The 22,361-nt window shown below is 43.9% G+C and overlaps 1 protein-coding gene across 4 annotated transcripts in view; it reads right to left on the reverse strand.

Moving 5' to 3' along the window:
* Positions 1 to 22,361, reverse strand: part of EXOC6B (exocyst complex component 6B) — a 313,881-nt gene that overhangs the window by 57,293 nt on the left and 234,227 nt on the right. For all 4 annotated transcript variants that reach the window (XM_063337243.1, XM_063337242.1, XM_063337241.1 and 1 more), the window contains one exon: positions 15,547 to 15,620. In XM_063337243.1, the coding sequence (XP_063193313.1) occupies positions 15,547 to 15,620 (74 nt within the window). The remainder of the gene's footprint in view (positions 1 to 15,546; positions 15,621 to 22,361) is intronic.

Here is a 22,361-nt window from a genome sequence, read left to right on the forward strand (position 1 = left end):
AATTTGTGCTGAAGGCTTCCTCTGCCTTCAGAGAAAGTTGCAAGTGGCTAAAAGGCAGAGGGATATTTAAATGCCCTAAAATTATAGAGTCTGCAATTAAGTCCATGAGCAATGCTCCTCTTCAAGGCAATGAGTGTCTAGGATGCCAGTTGATGCTCACAGAAAACTTCCACCCGTTCGAGGGGATAAAATGGAAACAATTTTTCCACAAACTGGGAAATGACATGTGCACATTCATTCTATCAACCTGCTTCCACAACCATATAGAATAACGTGCCCAAGAGGTTATACAGCGAGCTTGGACCCCAGTCATTTCAAATAATAATGCCTACCTTCATCAAGGCAGAAGAGAAAATTGTGTGAACTCAGGTTGACCTTAAAGAAATCCCTTAACCTAAAAATATAAAAGACAAACTGTTTCCACTGAGAGCTGCTATATAAAACCACCCTCAATAAAAGCGCCGGACTCCTTTCAAACTAACCTCAAACATGAACCAAATTCCAGCCTGCTATTTTTCTTTGGCATCCTGGAATGTACATCTCAAGGACAGAACTGGCTGTTCAAATTAGCTCCTACTCCTGCAGAAGCGATTGTTTTCAAACACTTTTGAAATGCAATTCTGCATCGGGTGTGCATTCCAGGGAGGATTCCCTCCCCCCTCCAGATTTTAAACATTAAGAGGAGCAGAGCAGTAATAGACTTTGTATGCTTTGTTTCCAAGTTGCCACAAGAAAGAAGAAAAGATGCATTATATGTTTTGTTGCTTTTTTCTTTATAGTGTACTCACAACAACTTAATACTACATAGAATCATAAAATCATAGAATCATTTAGGTTAGAAAAGATCTTTAAGACCATCGAGTCCAACTGTAGATGCCTCTGACCTTGGACTGGATTTTCCAGAGGCCAATAACAGGTTTAGATGAGAACAAGTCAAGCCATTTGCAGAAAGACTCAACTTTCATGACTGGCTTTGTGATCTGAGTCAGCATGTGAGGACTATTTCTGGTTACGGGGCACACCCAACAAGACTATCTACTCAGGTTCGCTTAATCTTTGAAACAAAAGATTCCTATCTACCATCGCTGTCATTCCTGATTACCACATCATTTCCCCATCAGCCCTCATGTCAGCAACCAAATTAAGGTATTACACTCTGGAACATTTAACGTGATTAGATCGGATGAGTATTTACTCTTCCACTTGGGCAGATGTGACTGCTGTGAACAGGAGGATGAGGGGATGCCAAGTGAGTCTTGGCGTGGTACACACCTATTGCTCCTTCTCTGTCTGTCTGTCTGACACCACGTAATACAAAAGCCAGACTTTTTTTTTTTTTTTTTATGTTATTCAGCATATCAGGGTGCTCCAGCCCATGCTCAAAACATAAACACACTTTAAGTAAAATTCAAAGATGCATGCATCCACCCAGGACAGCCTGAATTTCCAATGCTGGGAACTCCCAGCCCCACCCAGCCCAGCACCCACCAGGGGAGACAGAACCAGACAGTTCATGGGAAGCTACAAAAAAATAATAAAATCACACAAATTAAACAAATCTACTGCTTACAAGACGTCTCATCCCAAATGCCACGAAACTCCCAACTACACACCAGAAATGAAAGCTCTGAAACCTCTATCTGATCAAACCAAGCCATGGCCCAAACTTTGACTGGCCAACCACCGCAGCTGAGCAATTAATCAAATATGACAAGAACCGAGTCACAGAGCTAAATTACCTGATTTAATGAACTCAGGGTTTGCTCAAGCAAGATGAAGGCTCTTGGTGACACACAGAATCCAACCGTCGCCATCCCAGCAGATTACCCAGTAAGCACAAGTTGGGCCAGCTAACATCTAGTATTACAGTATATTTTTTTTTTTAAGAGCTCTGGACCAGCTCTTAAACCAAACTCAAACATCTCCTGAAAACCTTCTTCCCCATGGCAAAGCTGTTTCTCAACTAACGTGAGGAGGCACCAGGAAACAAACATCAGGATCTGCCCATCACTCCTCTGACAGACCTTTCCAAATTCATGCCATGCACTGCTTTTGCCAGGGACCTCCCATCCAAATTGCAGCATTTCTGGTACTCACTTGGCTCCAAAGCATGAAAATTCTTAAAGCAAGTAAAATGTTCACGCCTGCCCTCTGCAAACAGTCAGAACTGCTCTGGAGAAGGAAGAACGTGGATGCTTCTCCTCTCTGATGGGATCAATGAAGGATCTGATGCCTGGAATAGGACAACATAAAACTCTACCCGTTTTCTGCAGCATGCGATTGCTCAATAGCGACAGCCCCATTTAACCACGTTTAACCACAGCTCTCCTACAACATGAAGCACAAAAAAAGTGGGTCCCCAAGCAATCCAACACCCTGAATTGCACCCCGCAAGCAGCACCAGCAAGCAGCACAAGCTCAGCAACAAAGAGTTAAGAATAAATTTGGTGCTTCACTCTTCTGCAGCAAGATCTTCCAGCCATGACTATTTCTTTTTTCGGTCCTTTCTTTGCAGCAATCTAAAAGGATGATGCAGCTCCCTGAAGCCAACTTTAATGGATCCATTCAAGCAACAGCCTCACTCTGCAATTATCATGCCTATCCGGTCCAACTAATGTGCTTGTTTACACTATCTGGCAAACTCCAGATCGAGTGTCATTTCATCACCGGGATTCTTTTGCCTAAGCCAAGACCAACAGACCATGGTGGTAATTTAAACGCTGAAAGTATGCACAGTATCGATCGGCGAGACTTGACGCCAGCTAGCTGTTACACGAAAATACATCCCCGAGGGAACTGCCTTTGGCGGGCCCTGATAGCGAAGGAGAATTTAAATGAATGAAGGAGAAGCCGGCTGAAGAGATTAATATGCATGAGCACATGACCTGAATAAATGCTGCACTTTGTTAGATTTATTAGAAAGAGCGAGGGATTATCCAAGAGAACCATGTGAAAACATAACCGTAAGCTGGTGATGGGTCTTTGCAGCATAAACCTGTCTGGCATCTCGAAACAGCCCCACCAGTGCAGACATGGTGCCTAAGAACGTGTTAAAGCATCCAGTAATAACAGGCACTAAATGAACAGATTACAGTTTAAAACAATAAACACTGTCTGGAGTCATATGCATCCCTTCCCCTCACGTCTCTTCCTCCACTTTTGGGGTTGACCTGTCTGCAAGCACAGGAAGACGTATCCCACTGTGGAAACCACCCCATTCCTCATCCCTGTGGGAAGCAGCAAGACTTTTCTGCTTTTTGGTGCGGAAGAGTCAGAGGTTATTATAAAACACGTGAGTTTTTTTGACAAGAGGGGCATCAACCACCCTCTCTGTGTGCATTGGAAGGGCCTCCTGCAGAAGGCTTTGTAGATACATTGTCTGAAAGGCGTTCGCATCTTGCCATTAGCAATTCAAAGGGAGGAGGAGGTGGAGGAGAAGACTTCATGATTCTTCCATTGCTTAACCTCAACGGAGCCAAGTGAGATGCACGTTTTCTGCTTGGACCCATCAGAAGCCATAGGGATTCCACAATCATTTACAGAGGAAAAATCATCTCAGCTGAAACCTCAACAGTCCTTGGAGATACATCAAACCCTCTCACCGGAGAAAGGGTAAAGCCTGCAAAATGGAGTTCAGCTACTCAGCTTCACCTCATCCCAGGTGTTACTGCAACCAACAAGTGATGCACTGTGAACAGAGCACAATCAACAAACTCTCCTGCAAAGCAGAAACTCCTCGGTGGGCCACTTACATTGCCCACATACACAGATGTACTATTCCTCTCACCCTTGTTTACTCTTCTCTGCATTGCCTGGACAGTCCTGAAAGTTCAGGAGGTCCTCCCAGTCCAAAAGAAACCTGTCCTCACTTTGTTCAGTCTTCATACTTGATCTTAGGCCCAGGTGCAAAATCTCTATGTGTGTTAGACTGATTTCACCTTCAGCCAGATCCTCCAACAAGCCCCACGGCAGAAAACGGCCACTCCTCTGCGCTGGTGGTCAGACCACCGCAATCTTTATCAATTAAAGACCATTAGCCTAATTGCTCTCTTCCTCCGTATGTATTGTAGCACACAGAGCCCTCTTAGCACTCTGCTGATGTCACAAACCACCTTGGAAGCCACACATTGTTTTGGATACGTATAAAAATAGGCAATAATAAGGGTACTTATTCTACTATTTAGTCAAAATTGCACACTGGATTTCTAATGCTTGTTAAATATCTGATGCTTTGGTGAAGTTTATTACGTTTATGAGATTAAGTGTTCGTTTTACTAATGGGCAGGAATGCAAAGTCAACCTGAAAGCTAGAAAGTCAACCAAGAATATTTCTGGTTTGTTCACTTTAACACTGGGTGCGAAGAATCATAGAATTAATTAGGTTGGAAAAGACCCTGAAGATCACAGAGTCCAACCATTAACCTAACACTACCAGGTCCACCACTAAACCATGTCCCTAAGCACCACGTCTACATGTCTTTTAAATACTTCCAGGGATGGTGACTCAACCATTTCCCTGGGCAGCCCATCTCAGTGCTTGACAACCCTTTTTGTGAAGAAATTTTTCCTAATATCCAATGTAAACCTTGCCTGGTGCAACTTGAGGCCATTTCCTCTTATCCCCAAAAAGAACTGCCTTCTGGAGACCACGTTCCCAACTCCTGGCTCCCCAAAATTACACAGGTACATTTAAGAAACTGAAACTGCATTAGCACATACCCCTGGAACACAACCAGTCATGAACTAAAACAAAAGCCACCTCATCTTCCATTACTTCTACTAGTAGCAGAGCTGTTACCTCAAAGCTCAATTTTGTCACCGCAACAGATGTTGACATGCATCTGATAAACCAACCATCAGTCACACAAAGCAGTTCAGGTCCTAAACAGAGGTATCTGGTGAAGGGCATGCACCAACTGCTACTGTAGCAAGGCACATCTCTCTTGAATGCCTGTGTCCCATCTACCTGTCTCTCTTGGACACCAAGGATACCTCTGGGCTTCTACAACAGCAGCAGACATCAACATTTAAACATCTGTACCGCTTTCCTCCTATTCTAGAGGACATCTGCACTTAAACACTGAAGCACCGATTTACAGCAAAAGCACAAAACTTCCCACTATCACCAGATCAATTTGTAAACTCTCCTAATAAAACCAACCTATAAAATAACCCATTTATACGTCTAACAGCAACAACTATTGCACTGTGTTTAAAAACAAACACACGTGCCCTGGAAGCAACAAAACCTATAGGAATGCAATTTACTATTTTTATCATAAGATGAGGGGAAACTAATAGAAAAGTTGAAATAAATCATACTGTGATGTTCCTTGCTATATAGTGCCACCTTGCTGTCAATTCATCAATAAAAATGACAACTGCAAAGGACTGATGCTTTTGTGTGAGATGGGCAGTACATTAACGTCAAGGGACCAAGCTTCGAGAAGGAATCATTGGCTGAAATATAACATTAAAGTAATCTTAAACCACAATCCTGAGGATCCCAACTCTCATCTTATTTGGTGCACATATCTCCTCTCTGCTGTTTTCTTCCAAAGCTCCAGTACCACTGTCATTCCTGCACCTGCTCTCCACTGCTTCAGCTTGAAGCATGAAGAGGTCAAGTTCCCTCTCCTCTGTCTTCTCTCCTTTACAGGGCTCTTGCACATCACAGTCACTGTCTTTCCTCACAAACCTTTTCCCATTTATTAACCTCTTAATCCATGTGTACAACACTACATAAATGCTAGTCAATATGTGTACTCTTTAAATCAAATGGAAAAAATCAATGGGAGAGTCTGACAACAGACTGCTCTGGGACTGGCTGTCTAAGAGGCAATTAATAGCTCATTCCTGCAGGGTTCAGGGTACCGAAAGCTTCTCAAACAACCGCCTTGCAACTGAAGTCATCTTGATGGACAAAAGCACCAGTAGTCCTGTCTTGCTTACTTTCCCCAAATGTTCACCACGCCACTGGTGGCTTTTTGATTTGCGCGTGCTATTTCAGAAAGTTGACTGCTTGACTGGCAAAATATTACAATAGACTTTTCAAGAGCTTAAGTTTCCTTGGCTCTGAAATGACAACCCAGCAATCCAGCTGTACTTGAGAGATCCCAAGGAGAAGAATTACACGGTTGCATTGCAATACTGTTCCCCTACAACTTCAAAGACAAGACTGCTCTGCGAAACTGACTTTACCACCCACCGAGGTCCAGCTGACACATTCCAGGGAGACCCAGCAGCTGAGCCAAGCGACTCTCCACTTACACAGCAGCAACAGGAGCTCTCGAGGGGAAAAAAAACCCCACGCTGCATAAGGTGAAGCTAGGATGTTGTGAAAGGCAGCTCCATAAAGGCTTCTTTATGAACGGCTCTTCCTCAGCAGCTCAAGAGTGACAGCTCCCAAGCACACACAGATCACCAGAGTGGATTCGGTTTCACAGGCGGGGATGTTGAGGTGAAGGGCAACCACCTCTGGCCCTCTCTATTCCCTGTCAATCCTGCCTTAATCAGCAGGTTAAAGGTGAAAGTGGGCCTTATAACTCCAGTGGTGTCTGTGTCCCCGGTCATATGACTGTCTCACAGCCTCCTGCAATTAGAGGGCACAGTGGGGTGGAGATCTCTCCTCCCACCAGCACGGGCCAGCTCCTGCTGTTCATGCCCCGCAGCAGACGCCTGAAGTAACAGCAACCTGCTCCAGGGTGGACGGACCATGAGCAGCCAGAGCTGAGGGTGCTCAGGAGAAGGCAGGGTCTGCAGTTGAGTCTTAGAGGAATAAAATCCAACTAAAAGGTGTTCCCATTCCAGTGCAGGGTCCCCTTCTGCTGAGATTCTTCATGGACTCCTGTCTGAGTGATGCACTGCTTGTTTTACCATAAAATATACATGAAAAAAAGAATATGGAAAGGAATAATGAGTGATAGCATAATGTTTTACTGAATTGCTCTCAGCACACAACCTTGGAAAGAAAAATGTAATTTCTGTGTTAACTTCAGCAGATGGACACAGCTGCATGTGGCATATGGAACTAAACCTACGGGTGGCCACAGTGCGAAAAGCCCAATCATTCCCAAGCAAACCCCAAGGGTCAGCCTAAAGCATAGATTAAGGTGAGAACAAGAATCTCCCGCCCCGCCATCTCCTGATTTCAACATCTAAACAAGCCCGGTGACCTGTTTACATGACATCTTGAGGAATTTAACATCCACCCATGAGGTAGAAAAGTCTATTTCTCTCTTTCAAATTCCTCATTTCCTCCCTTTATTTCCTTTGTCTAGCCCAAAAATCTCCCAATGAAAGAGGATTTGATTGTTTGTTTGTTTTTATTGTTCCAGTCTGTAAAGTGTCGACAGACTCCACAATTTCAATTGCCATGCCCTAACGAAAGAAACCCAGGCAGCGCTCTCCGCGTAAGAGAAGTGCTAACAGAATATGTTTGCACTCTTGATTTTTTTTTTTTTGTTTGAAGGCTCTGGGGAGCATCCAGGCACTTTTAATTCCTCACCATGCCAAAACATCCTTCCTGGATCAAGAGTGATGGATTCTGACCGAGTCCGAGCAGCCAAACGAACTAGGGATCTGTGTGATTTTAATATAATTGAACTACGAAAGGCTATGTTTAAAGTAATATGAAGACTAGCTTAAACCCACCAAAGCAAGAAAAATCAGAGTTAAGGCTCTAAATCTGCTCTGAGCTCATGCCTTTGTGTGTCTTTCCCTCTCCGCATCCCCTTTCTGCAGAGCACAGCAAGCAGCAGCTTGGATTTTCAGCACAAACTTTGAAGCATCTTTCCTTTGTGAGTCAGGCTGTTAACACTGATTTAAAAATAAATAAACTACTTAATGTGCCCTTTTCAAATACTGTTGGTTTTGGGGCACTAAAAAAACCATACCCTGAGCCTAACAAGCAAGAAACACAGTGGTTTGGCCAAGACCCTGGAATGTCCTTCCTGGTGCATTGGGTTAGCCGCAGCCCGGGGGATTCCTGTGCAGCTCCCTGGGCAATGCCTGCCTGACAATCCATGTCTGAACACATCTCCGTTGGCATTTGCCTAAAGATGCATTGGAGTGGAGAAAAAATGCCTCTATCTGTCATCCGTGATAGGTCTCCAACATGGAGCACCTTTCCCAATGAGTACTCTGGGTAAGTTGACCACCACCAGAGGTGCAAGATGCCTGAGAGAGCATGCCCATGCACTGGAGTCCAGCCTGACATTTAGGAGGTTCCAACACAGCTTGCAAACTTCTTACTTCAAACTCACTTCTTGCTACTTCTTAGATGTGTCACAACTGCTCTGAGACAGCTTTTAATTAAGGTCCAAATGGTTTCCGGAAAAGAGAAAGCACCTTGCTCTGATGTTACCAACAGGAGTTAAAAAGAATGGTGTTAACATCAACGTAGAAGTATCAGGTGATATTAAGAGCATGAAACAAGGCAAAAAAGGCCCCTCATTAAACATCTGAAGAGTTTTGTTTGTTGATTTTGGTTGTTTTTTGTTAAAGTCATTCACTCCATCTTGTCTTTCTATTTCTTCACTTCTTCCAAGTTTCCTAGGGAGACATGGGGTGGGAGATAGATGGATGGAGACACCTAAATACCTTAACTAACGGAGATCAAAAGGGCATTTGAAGCACAAGGGGTAACATGAAAGTAGGTCCTACATCCTCATGTGAAATTCATCTGCTGGGGGGCCTCGGGCACACCTTGTTCACAGGCAAAACAGGTACTGTGTTCTCATCATAGCCAGGTTTCTAACCTGAACTGAAGGGTATGTCCAGCTCCACCATCCAAAGAGTAAACAACTGATACAATACCAGTATATGAATGTCATAAGGTTTTAAATGGGCCTTAATAAATCTATGACTTTACGCAAACTGTTACTTTCCACCAAGTGATTACAGCAAACATTTTCAAAGGTAACTTCATTCCAAATATGGATTCAGAAAACAAATCCAGGCACTATTTTTTGATACAGAAAGCTAATATACAAGTCTTTTTGTTAACAAAATTATTGTATTACCCCATGCAGATAACTTTTGCGAGGAAACTCAGCATGATGCCAGAGTGGCCCAGACACCACTGAAGTCCACCATAAATTAACACCAGACTACACCTTTGAAATTTGTTTCCCCGCAATTTGGCATTTAGAAAAAACAGCATAATTTGGGCCCATGGAAGTAAAGAGGTGTGACAGAGGATGAAGGCGATAATATCTCCACTTCTGGGAAGCTGAGTTGGATATGGCTTCTGGATGCCTAGAAAAGCATCTATCACATTCACAGGTGTCAGGAAACAAAATACCACTTAATTGTCAGTAATGCGTTTGGCCGTAAGTTAGACACATTTGACCTGTCTTTTCTGGTCTCCATCATCTGTTTAGACTCTTCAGGTCTTCATGTTTGCACAAAACCCAGCAAAATGGGCAGTTGTTAGTTGGCCTGTAGGCACTACCATAATGAACATGATTAATAATGGTGGATGTACTACCCAAAAGATACCCATCAGTGGAAGGAACTCTGAGAGGAGCAAAAAAAGTAATTAACAGCCTGTAGATACAATCTTAACAGCAAAAACCTATATTTAAGGATAATGATAAAACTAGCTCAAACCCATCATTGCCAGGTAATTAAGAATTAAGGCTGCAACTGCAACATGTGTCTTCACACCTCTTGTTTCCTTAGTGCACAAGAAGATGACATTTGCAATGAAAGATTAATAGAATTCAACATTTCACTTGACGCTGCTTGGGAGACAGCTGCGGGCAGGGCATGCAGGACCATTCTCAATAGCCAGCGAAGGGCTTCAGATTGCTGAGATGGAGAGGAGAATGTGCAGAGGCCACGTAGCAACAGCTAAATAATTAAAGCAAGCACTATTAAGCAAGGACAGGATACAAAGTAAACACGAGAGTAAAGGGATACAGTTAAAAGGAGAGGAGAGAATGCAAGTTAAGTAAGATGTAAAACATAAATGTTGTCTTCCTATGGTGAAAGTCCCCCTGCAAAGACCATTAAACACTAAAGATGACCAGAAACTAAAACTTACAAGAGTGCTTCTCAAAAAAGATAGTACATAGATCCCCCATGCTGCGGTCTTTCCCAGAGCAGTGCAACGGGCGTTTGGGAGAGCCAGGTGAACCATGAGGCTGAAGACAGGCAAGGTAGTGGGACAGTGAGCCAGTCTACAGAAAAACTTGGTTATGGAAAATAGCAAGTGATAAGGAAGTAGATGAGCTGAAGCCCATGAGTCACCTTTTCATCTCTGCCTTACTGCATCCAATGATTAACACTGCAGCTACTCTGTCTGCAACTTCTCTTACAACAGAAACCTGTGCTTCAAAGACACAAGCAAGTACATGTGAAGAGGAGACATCTTGCCAAGATAGTTAACTTATTTGATCCTCCCTCTAATACGATTTTCAACTTCTGTTGCATCTACCAGCAAAACAAGTGGCGTAAAATAAGCCAAACCAGTTTCACATGTAACAAGCCTCTCTCCACACCACTGCACACTCATGGCACTGGCAGTCCCTCTCTCAGCAGGCTCAGGACCGGCTCCAAGGCTCACCCAACACCTTGTTTCGCATTGCTCCTCAGATATCTCATTAGATTTTGCAGGGCAGGGAAACCACGTTTAACTGCAAAATACAGAAACAAATTAAAAAACACAACAACCCAGGGCTTTCTGCCTGGTGGGAATGAACTTGCATGCTGTCCTGGGTGCTACCTTGGAGCTCTTGGAGGGACTATTTTCATCTTCCTACTCAGGTAACAGAGTAGAGAGATGGCCAAAGCCTTGCAGTGTCATGTCAAGGCACAGACCCATGCGGTCTTGGCCCTTCAGCCCAAATTTGCAAGGGCTTCCCCTCAGCCACCATTCCTGGAGTTGGGTATGGAAGCCCTGGACAACGCGGTAGCAGTAGGAGACAGGGCTACATCTCAGTTGATACAGGCTCACCTTGCACAAGTCCAAGCCTCAAGTGCCTTTAAGCAGTCAACAACCAAGTCAGATGGAGTTTTAAAAACCTTATCTGTCTATCACCTGATGATTTGATTAGAAGCTACGCCAGATATCCACGAATGCCAGCATTACTGTATCTCTCAACGTAACCTCACAGTTTGCTGTTCCCTACAATGGAGCAGGTGGTTCCTTAAACCAAGCACAGAACCAAGAAATGCAGGTTTCCCCGTGGGTCTCTCTCAAGGCTAAGGGATGAATTCACACTGCAGCTTTTCTCCTCTATCTTGGCTTGTATTTTCAGAAAGATGCGTAGGGCTGTTATACCTTTGAAGCTCACCAAACACATACGGCTAAAATGGGCCAGAAGGTTCAGAAATCATTGTGGGAAATTAAGATAGACACAAAGGTAGAACAATTGCACATTTCATATGGCTAAAGGTTCCTGCCTAACTTCGTATTTCATCTTCTAAATGAAGAAAAAGACCTCTCCAATAACTATGCAAACAATGCAGAAGAGATAGGTAACCTGTATGAAAGGAAGAACCGGGCACAGATTAGGGATGGAAGGGAATTGTGTTCCTGAGAGGAACACTATTTTATTAAGCATCTCTATCAGAGGTAAAATTAACGCATCAGAGGGAGACCTCTCATTACTCAGCTGGCCCGCATCCAACACATACCCACAATAACCACAACTGGATTTTGAACACAGTATAAATATGCATAAAAAGTTTGCTATTGGACAAGTGGGAAGCAGAAAAGCTGTTCCGCACCCAATGATAGCACTTGCCTGTCTTAACCTCACTCATGGCGTGTGAAGGTTGATGCTCAAATTCATAACCACCTTCAAGTTACAACCATTAATTTAAACAGAAAAATGGTGGAGCAGAAGAATGGATCCTTCCCTGCACGTATGTGTGCCTCCAGAAAGACAGGCTCCTGCCTGCCTTTCTCTAAATCTCTCTCGATGCTGAGGTTTGTACTTGCAGAGGAAATTCAACACACAGGATTTATAATTCGCTGGACAGACAGAGAGGCCAAGAGTAAGGAGCTCTAATCCATCGAGGCCGTTCCCTTGCTAGAGCCCAGACTGAAATTCTTCGAGTGCTGGAGACAGATTTTCCTTGGCGGGCAGCCACGAGTGTCTATCTGGCTTCTAGGAGAGATCAGCATGGCTGTGGATTGCAGCGACTTCACAGACAAACATAAAACCTTCCACTTCAACCAACTTTCTTATAATAAACCCATGAAAATTAAAAGCTAAAACATTTCCAGCTGGCCAGAAGCTGCAGAGAGAACAGTGAACTTATTGCATGTGCAGGCTCAGGGCTGATTTGAAGTCTCCTGGAGATGTTCAGCGGTATTTGGACATTCAACGGTATTTGGACAGAAGTGCCCAAGTCACTTTTGAAAGAAAGATTCAGAAAACTGAACTATTTCGGCACCTTTCATATTTTAGCAAGGTTATTTATGGAACTAAATTTATTTCAGATTTCTAACATATAGCACTAAGTGCGTAAGAGCAATTTTTAAACCTTATGGGAGAAAAGTAACTATTGCTTCCTTGTAAAGCCTTAAATATTTGAGTATCACTGTCAGACACTTGTTATAAAAGGGCTCTTACAGCAGGATTTGAGATGCGACTTGGTTTAGTTTATCACTTCATTAAAGGTATTTATGGATTTAGAATTGTCCTGGGATGGGAAGAAAAGTCACTTTTTAACTTACTGTCTACTCAGAATAGCAATTTTGATTCTCTGGGCTTGACTTTTTTCTCTTTACCATACAGTGATGGAATTGCTCCCAATTTCCGAGAGCGCAAGGGGAAAATAAGGCTTTCAATGTACAGAGAGATCTTATATTTGAGTCTGCTGCACTGTACAAGGAGGACTCTGATGCTCCTAGACAGTGACATTTTTACAGGGCTTGTTTTCCACTACAAGGATCTGTACTCAAGACACAAACCAAATCACTACATTTTTCTACCATTTTATATTTTATTGTACTAAGAATTTCTTTTGGTCATTCCCTTAAACTTAATCATCCCACATTACTTTGAAAATTTTCTCTCTCAAAATCTACAATTGCTCTGTAACAGCCAGTACTGAAACACACTTAGTTGGTGCATTTTTTGCCCAGTCATTTTCCTCCCTACGTAACCAAGCCAGACTGCTTCTGCCTGCTTGTGCAAAGCCAAACTAATTGACAGTAAGTATAAATCTACCCGAAATATAAGCCTGAAATTACTTTTAACATTTTGAGAAGCTTGTCTGGATTTCAGGTTGGAAATACCTTTTCACTGGCTACGCCGGTGCTCCTTCCCAGGCGAAGGAAAACAGACAGAAACACATACACTTTCAGGTGGTATCTTTTCCCCGTTCATAGCTTTAAGTCCAGATTCTGTTAACGTTTAGCAGCTTAAAAGAAAAAGAATGCAATGTCCCAAACCAACAAATTAAAAACAAGTTGAAGAACAAATTAAAGACCTCTCTTTGCTGTGCCTTCATCCATCCACCCTTCCAGCTATCCCCTGCTCCCAGGCCCTGCAGCTGGAGCTGCAGAAGAACAAGAAGCCCCATGGTGGTTGGAGCACTGGAGAGCTGCGATAGCCAACAGAGCTCCACACAGATGGACTTTGGTGACACATTAATATCATGGGATTAGGTCATCGACAGGATCAATGGAGCTGGGAAGTATCTCCTCTTTGCACAATATTGCCAATCTCAACAAGCCAGTGATAGGTGGATTATCCTCTACCTGGAGCAATGAGATGTTGTCCATTATCCATACAATACATGGGATCAACAAGCATCCCTGTTATCCAGAAGATGATTTAGGACAGCCTGTCCTCACCTGAAACCTAACAGGCCACAGCTCTGCCCTTTCTCCTTGCAACATTCAGAAAAGCTATTATTTTTAAATGCAAGAAAAAAGGTGGGACTACCATCCAAAAGAAAGAAGAAAACGCTGTGTACAAAGAAGAACATTTGACAGAGGAGGAACACTTGTAGAGGACTACTATTCAGCTTTTTCCCCACCCGAGCTGAATTCATTTGGCTGCTTTTTGCACTTATGAACCATACAAACATTTCACTGCTAATGCACTGGCTCAGACCAGCTAAACCTTACCGAGCATTTTTAAGGCATTTCATTCTTCAAATAGCCACAGCTTTCCTCTTCAAAATCCCTGCATTCATGTCTTCGTGCTTGGAAAAGGACCAAAGACTCCACATTTCCTTATACCCAGGAGGTTGTGAGCACGTTGTGTACGGCAGTCAATAAAGTGCCAAGAAGCTAATGAAGATAAAAGTGTCAACGCGTAGCGGTGATACCTTTCTCATGTAGCTATTTTGACCATTTTGCAAACAAATCTGGCAGTTACTGGCAGGCCCAAGTCCAAAAAGCAGACGCATGGCATCTCAACGTTATTAAACTTATTCCTGCTCCACATAAGTGTCATGGGATGACTGATTGCTCCCTGCACATCAACTGGATTCAGAGAAGTTCTCAAACCCTTATGGGTTAAAAGCGGCTCAAGCATGAATCAGAGCCCCAGTGGTCTGGAGATCATCGATACAAGGGATTATGCAGATTTAAGAAATACCCTCGGCACCCGAAAGTTTTCAGAATGCAAGCTACGTCAACCCTGAAAACAAGAGGCACTGCATCATGATGGCAGGAGGGACAAAGCCAGGGGGGTTTAACAGACAAAAAAAGATTGTTTTAATAGGAGAGAAGCATCAGTCATTGAGTCTTACTTCATTCAGACTTTCTATCCAACTCATCCATCTTCAGTGCCAAGAGATGACAGGACCACCTCACTTTTTCCCCCCAGCCTAGTATATCAATAATGCCCATTTCTACCCCAAACAAATGACTTGCTAGAATGGCCCTTTTCCCTAAATTGGCTTGCCAAGCCCCACAAATGCCTCAGTACCTGCTATGGTCAACTTGGCTCTGACGGGGCCCCCTCGAGAGGTGGGCACCGATGGGTGGAGCCTTCCCCAATCATCTTCCCCAACAGCCACTTTGTCATTCATGGCTGGGGACCATCTGCGGAAGAGGGGACCGAGGAGGGGGTTGCTGAGCCAAAGACGGACACAAACGGGCGCGCACACAGGCATACCCTCCCCACACAAGCCCGAATGCAAATTCCTTCACCCTCGCAAAACGCCTCTGTGGGCATTATCTGTGAACAAAAGTCCTCAAGGCGGGCGGTCTCTGCATCACTGCTCTCTCTGTTAGCACCACCTGCTTGGCGTCAGCCGGGAGAGTCGAAGAGTTATCTTTTTGCCACATCTGCAGAAGCCAACAGGAGCACAATGGACCCCTTTGGCCAGGGTCAGGCATGGCTTTCTTTCTTGCCCCCGTACCACCAGCCCTTTTCACCTCCATCATCTCCAGGACCCCAGAGTGCTCAATAAGGAGGTGGCTTCGAGCGCAGGGAGGAGGAGGGGGGGAAATATAGGTCTCTGGCGTAAATCACCGACGCCGTTTCCCCTCCTCTCCTTTTCCTTAAGACCTGATGGTCTTCAGTCACACATCTTAAAAGAAAAACAAAAAACAAAAACACAAAGACTTACTTGTCTCAAGTCGATGAAGGCCAACTGCAGCGTGTCCCCTTGGAACCCAGGCACTGGGCCGGATCTGGCAAACTCTGTGGGAAAGAAAAGAGGATAAAAAGCGCCTTTAACTAACCATGGACAGGGAGATTGGCAGACGGATGACAGGGAAGACAAGAGAGGCTGGGGGAGAGGAGGACCGCGCTTCTAAGGAGTCATGTCTCCCTCCCTTCAGCGTCTTTGTTCGCCCTTCAAAATTCGTGTCATCAAAACACCATTAATTCCACCGTCCTGACAGCAAGGAAACTGTACTAATTCGACCTGAAATTTATTCCCATGAGCCGTACTGGGCTTCAGAGTATTTGTTTTGTGAATGGACAAACAACTTGCCGAGAAGAAAGGGGGGGATGGGGGTGGAAAAGTTTTTCCTCTCAACACAATAAAATCTTCAGCTGTGAAACTCTTTTCAGTTCCGAAAGCTATTTATATTTTAGGGCGCTGAAGGAATTTTCTAATTTCACGCCTGTCACCAGGCTCCATAAGCATTCATCAAAAAAATATGCCCAGCCGCATCATTAATTATTCGGCAGCAGATTATTTGCATTATCTGGTATGGCGCACTATTGCCAGTGTACAGTCACACCAAATGGGAAGAATCGCGGCCATTATGTGGCGTATTTATTTATGTTGGATGAAGACATCTGACAAGTGAATAACATTAGCTTCTAAAGTGAAGAGAATATTTCCAAGGCCACGTTCACCTCCTTCCAGTTTAATCTGGCCAAAATTTCATACTTCAGTCATTTATTTTTCTTCTAATCCATTATTTAAACCAAATCCAAAACCATTGAGGGGGACTTGAGCAAATTCACGTTAGAGGACCTTAGCTCTTCCATGTCATTTAACAGCTTTTACTTGGTAGTGCTCATGAAGCCAACAACAGCACATACTCAAATGTGCCTTTTGAAGATACGCCTTGGGTTGATTTTGCCCAACTTCACTTAATTTTCACCTCTTTAGCTAGAAAAGTAACAGCTTTATCTCTGCTCTCCGTGCAACTTTTCATCACTGAGGGGACCTAATTTGTGAAGCCACAATTCAACATCATGAAAGACTCAAGAGGGAGCTTCTGCCTCTGGCTGAATTTTGTTGCTCCTGTAGACACTGGAGATGCCGCATGCTAAAACAAAATGTTTTCCTGAGATGCAACCGAGCATGATGGCAGAAAGGAAGAAGGGAGGGAAAATATACATGAACCTACAGATTTTTAAGTTATGTATGGCCCATTATCACCCAACTATTCTGTTCTTTACTATACAAGAACCCCCAAAACAGCTTCTGCAGCTCCACAAAAGCTGAGGATTAAGGAAAAAGGAAGGAGGATTTTGCCTTCTGTCTCCATGATTCCACAGAGGTACTAAAGGACAAAGCCTGTCCTGTCCTTAAACACGAAACAGAGTCATTTCATGACAGATTGTCTTCTCCTTGAATGCTTCTCTTTCCAAAAGTTATCTCATTGTCAAGTGAATGTCACAAAAGAAGGAAAACAAATCATCACAGTCCTATTTTTAAGGACTTCCTATAGCAGCCCAGTCGTATGAGCAGTCTCTGTGGCTCTAATGAGAACATACTAATGAATTAGACATCGGGACTCAGCCCTGTTCCTCAACTGCGTCATTTCTGGAAACCAAAGAGGGATCATGTGTCAGCTTTCCGGCTCCACCTTCCATTAAAATCTTGGGATGGATAACATCCTTCAGTACAGACACAGGTACCTCCAGGCGCACAGCAGCCAGGTTTCAGACATCCACGGCTTTGCTTTTTAATATTTTCAGATGTCAGAGGAGCTCTAAGATTGAAACGATCACTCATCTTTGCAGTGATCACTCAAGTGACAACTCCTGCAGGACAATAGCAAACATGGCTGTAAACCCATTATTTTTATCCAACGTTAATACTAGAAACGAATAATAAAAAATAAAAAGAGAAAGTACGTACATGACTGTTCACATTTAGATTTTGGATAGGAAAAGCATAAATCAAAGCCAGAAGAAACCACCCATCGTTGTGCCTATGGACTTTGCCATATTTGTCCAGGACAAGACTGGACAGAGACAGGAGCTGCTCAGTTTCTAGCCAGCTTCACTGACCAATGCTGCAATATTCAGGCTGTAAATAGTCCAAAGTGAGTTTATATTTAACCCTCAAAAACTGTTTTAATTAATTTTAACTGTAAAGGCATTTTAATGTACGTTTGCTGTAAAATTTGACTATAGCTTGCCTGTGCCAGCACACACACAAGGGAGGACTAACACAAGCTTTCTGACTCTGATCTGCAAGGCATAAATCATCTTTACACATTCGCTGTACACCCCACTGTCTCATCTGGAAAAATTATCCCAAAAGCCACATCAATTCTAAACCACCCCCACTTTGGAAAAGCACGTACCTGAGAAGCTAAAAACTTTGAGATGCGAGAAACAGCGTTTGAGCATCCTCTCAAGGGATGAAACTGCCCTGGATGACTCAATGTCACAGACGTCCCTGGGTTGAGGTACTCAACAAACTGTCTGAACTGCTATGTCCTACCCTCCAAGGATGGGGACACATCATGTTACTGATTATATTTGGAGAAACGCTGAAAAACAGAAACCCTGAAAGGACTGTAATGAAAGAAAATTTCTATTTTGGATTTAAGGGCTTCACAGCTGCTAGGAATCGATTTAGAAGCACAGATGGAGTTGTGAAATTTAAGATCTTCCCGAAAGCATGAATTTCAAATTCTCATGAGAAAATGCCTGTGACTGGGTCTTGAATGTTTTCACAAGACTCGTGAATTTATCACTACTGTCATCTGCTCACCAGCAACCCAAGACAGATTTCATCCCAAGACATGGTGGCTAGTTAGCAGCTCACCTTTAGCAGTCTCTTACTAAGGAACCGTCTGAGAGGAAGGCTGTGAGAGTTATGGAGTGACACCATCCTTTAACGCTGCACAGTACAACAACGGTAGCGCACTGAACCAACATTTCCTTGAACAGTAATTCTCATCAATACAACAGACTGCAGTCTCTATTGCATTAACAATGCACTTGACATTCAAGAAGTGAAAGGGCATATGAGACCATATTATTTGTATTACAGAAGAAATGAGAGCAAGAATACAGCTCAGACACCAGAAGAAAGCTGCTACAGCACTTGGCTGTAAGAAGCCCAAAGAGTAATGAATGCAATGCTTCACCCCATGGTTATAAAAATAGCCGTACCTTCTGTAATCGTAGGTCACATTTTACATACCAATGCCACAAACCTATTTTGAAGGAGGAATGAACAAAGTCTTAAAGAAAAAAAGAAACAAAGAGGAGAACAGAGCTTTAGAGGAAAGACACAGCCAGTTCTTCTTGGTTTTAATCTCTTCAACCAGATTTCAGGATAATTTTCTCGGAACAACCAAGCACAGTGCTGGCCTCAGTACTGTCGGATTCGTTTATTGTACTGTCTCCACTACCAAGGCAAGTGGCAAACATAGCAAGCCACCTACAGTACAGCCCCTTGAGCAGAAAATCACAAGAGAATAGAGCAGATCAGTATGCGGCTGTTTGTACAAAGCATTTAGCCAGGCTAAAGGTTTGAGAGACTTGTGTTCAGGCCAAAAAAGTAATGTCTTTGCAAGGTCTACAGGCTTGGGCCACCCAGGGCAGGTCACAGGGGGACTCTAACCTCTCTTCCAAAACATTTCACCGATGAAAGAATCAAGGAACAGGAACCGTTAAGCCCTTTACAATGAACAAAGAATAAAGAGTTCAAACGTACACCAGAAAAGAGACATCCACTGTAAATTAATTATACAGAACGGGGGAATCTCTTTTTGTATACTGTACACGGCTATGCGCACAGGGACAGAGTCTTACATGTATTGTGTGGTTCAAATAAACACAGCTGGCGACTTCGTTCCTCAAAAACGTCATTTTGAGGTTAAGATTTTCTCTGAATTACATGACACCACCAGAATTCATGACAGCAGACCTGCAGGATCGAGGTTAGAGTAGCTCCTGGCAAGGGGAACCTGGACAATCTGCTTATGGTTGCATCAGTTATGAACAGGATTTTGCATTTGGGGAAACAAACACCCCAGCGACGAACGTAGGTCTCAAAGTCATCTTTCTGAGACAAACCCTTGGAAGACTATTTCAGAAAAGCCAAGCGACAGGACCTCCTGCACCTTACCCAGAGGCACAAAATGACACCTCGAGGACACTCAAGCTGAAGAACAAATCTCTGCGTGGACTCTGGAGAAGCTTGCAAAGGGAAAAAAGGGTGAGAAATGATGGGTGGGAATTGAGGCAAGAGGAACAGAGAGAAGATCACGATTTTCATACTGAGCTTATACACACACCATTCTCACACAGCCCTGCTGTGAAGCTGTTCCCTGTTAAAGGCCAAATTATCAAAGCTCATCCCCATCTGGGGTATTCTAGAGAGCTGTGGGGAGAGGGAGGAGTTATCCAAAATATACCGAACTGGGTCAGATTACATAAAAATTTCTACCTCTCTCTTGTCATTTGATGAGATGACAAAGATGAGCCTGGAGCCCTGTTACTGTGTAGAGACGAGTGGTCCCACGGGCCATGATGGTCTGCAGACAGGGCTGAGGAGCATCCACAGCCCCAGGGAGGAACTCCTCACTGATGGACCACTAAACGTTTCCAAGTAGAAGAAAAGAAAGCTCTTCAGAATAAGTTGCCCAAGGTCTGTGCTAAGAAATTTGGTCCCTGACAATCTGTAGGACAGGTCTACAGAATCAAGTTACAGATCTATGCATGTAACCAAACCCAAAACCCAAGATGTACAGTGGATATCTCATAGCAGATGTGAAGGTCTCAGCTCCATTAAAATACTAATATTAGGAAAAGTGGAATGTGCACATCTCACCATTAGCTTGTTTGAGCTGCAAAGGTTGCCAAGCCTCAATAGTGTGTGTTCATGATGGGTGGGGAAGGGCAGGTGGGTGCAGAGCTGAGTAACTACGCACTGTTAAAATTGTTTAAACAAAATCAGATGTGGACGGAGGCTTCTTCTCTTCCTAGACTTGCAAAGGACTAGAAGAATGGATAAATAAATATCAGTGGGTATCCTGGTAACAAAGGAGAACACAGGAAGGTGTCGGAGATGGAGGATATCCAAAATGTTGTAGCAGAGGTTGGAGACAAAAGGACAGGAGAGGCTGAGAGGACACCATGGGATTAGCAAGAAGTTTACAACGGAGACAGAGGAGAAGGAAAATAGAGAGAGAAATACTAAAGCTACAATGCTGAAGGAGACCAGGTGATGGATTATAGGACAGATGAAGGGTGAATATAAGGCAAAAATCGGCTGATGGTTAGAGATGGCAGAGGCAAGCAGGAGGTCTCAATTCAGGGGCAATGTATAATGGAAGAACATTTCTCTCTGACATCATGCAAACTCCCAGGATTTGCCTGAGTCAGACTTGCAAAAGCCACTTAAGTATTACGCCAAAGTAGAGAGCATTGTCCCGATACATCCTATCAGCATCTAAACAAAAAGGACACGTTTTTGATAGCTCATTGAAGGGGAGTCATGCGCTTCTCCTCCATGCATATTTATATGCACTAATTCATCAGGCATCATTTTCTTTGCCGCTGCAAGTACTTTGCAACCTCTAAGAAAGGTCAGCTGAGGGAAATGAAGGAAGCACTAAATAAATTAATGATATGCCCAGGGGAACAAATTCAGGGAAAAATAAGGGAGGATAAATCTAAGTGTAGGAAAGTGGCACAGCAGCTGTGGACCGGAGGCTCCCACTTCCATGCCCTCTGTCACTCGGCGCACCAATAATTTACCCTTCCCGTTTCAGAAAGCACGTACAGCAGTGCTTGGAAGACAGCTCTGCTGTCAATACAAATCACCCCACTCCATTTCAACAGCGGGAAAACGCAAAGTTTTGGTTCCTAAGGAGGGCTGAGTTTTGACTGGTGAAGACATGGGAGGGAAGGAAGTGATCCGCTCCCCTCATCCTCTGAGGGAACAGTGCAGGTCACCATCATGGTGAGCAACAGGCAGGCCTGGGCAAAGCATGGGGCAAACAAGGGGTCTGCAAGTTCCCAGGGATGAGATGAACTACTTGCTCATATGGGCATCATGACCTGCTTGCTCCACAACATAAAGGCGTTCTTTCAAGCCATCCATGCAGGCTGCTCATGCAAACTGTGCTCAACCTTTGACAGTCCAGGACATCAATGGCACTTTAATCAACAGGTAGCAACTTTCTAAGCTGCCAAAATCTGTTATTTGGTTCAGTCATGTGCTCGTACACTAAATACACCTGCACACTCTTGAAGCTCAGCACCCTTTTGCTTTTTTTCTTGCTGCTCAGCCCCATTCCAGGTTGTGAAGTTTCGGGATGCAGTACCAATGCATGACCCCAAGCCAGTCATATGGAGGAAACTCAAGGGAAGGAGCTGTGTTTATTCCTGACATGCACAACAAAGCGTTATCGAGTGCTACAATGAGCTGCAATTTGGGCAAGAAAATACGGGGAAGGAAAGCAGCCTTGCCATGGAGCAGAGCATGCCTAGAGCGGGCCATGGAGAAGACCTCTGTGAGACTTTGTCTCAGACCTCCTAGCAGCGGGAGGCAGAGGAACAGCAGTCCCAGCCCATGGTGAAGGAGTTGTGCCGCAGTGAGTGCCCCAGGGCACAGCAGGCGCCAGAGCCAGAACAGGTGGAAGATGGCCAATTTTCCAAACGAGGGCTTGGCTCCAAAACAAAGATTGGAAACCCCCGGCTTAGAGGACATTGCCTTCAGGCACTGCAAGA

Source organism: Chroicocephalus ridibundus, chromosome 5 (assembly GCF_963924245.1).
Source record: "Chroicocephalus ridibundus chromosome 5, bChrRid1.1, whole genome shotgun sequence".
NCBI classification, from domain to species: Eukaryota; Metazoa; Chordata; class Aves; order Charadriiformes; family Laridae; genus Chroicocephalus; species Chroicocephalus ridibundus.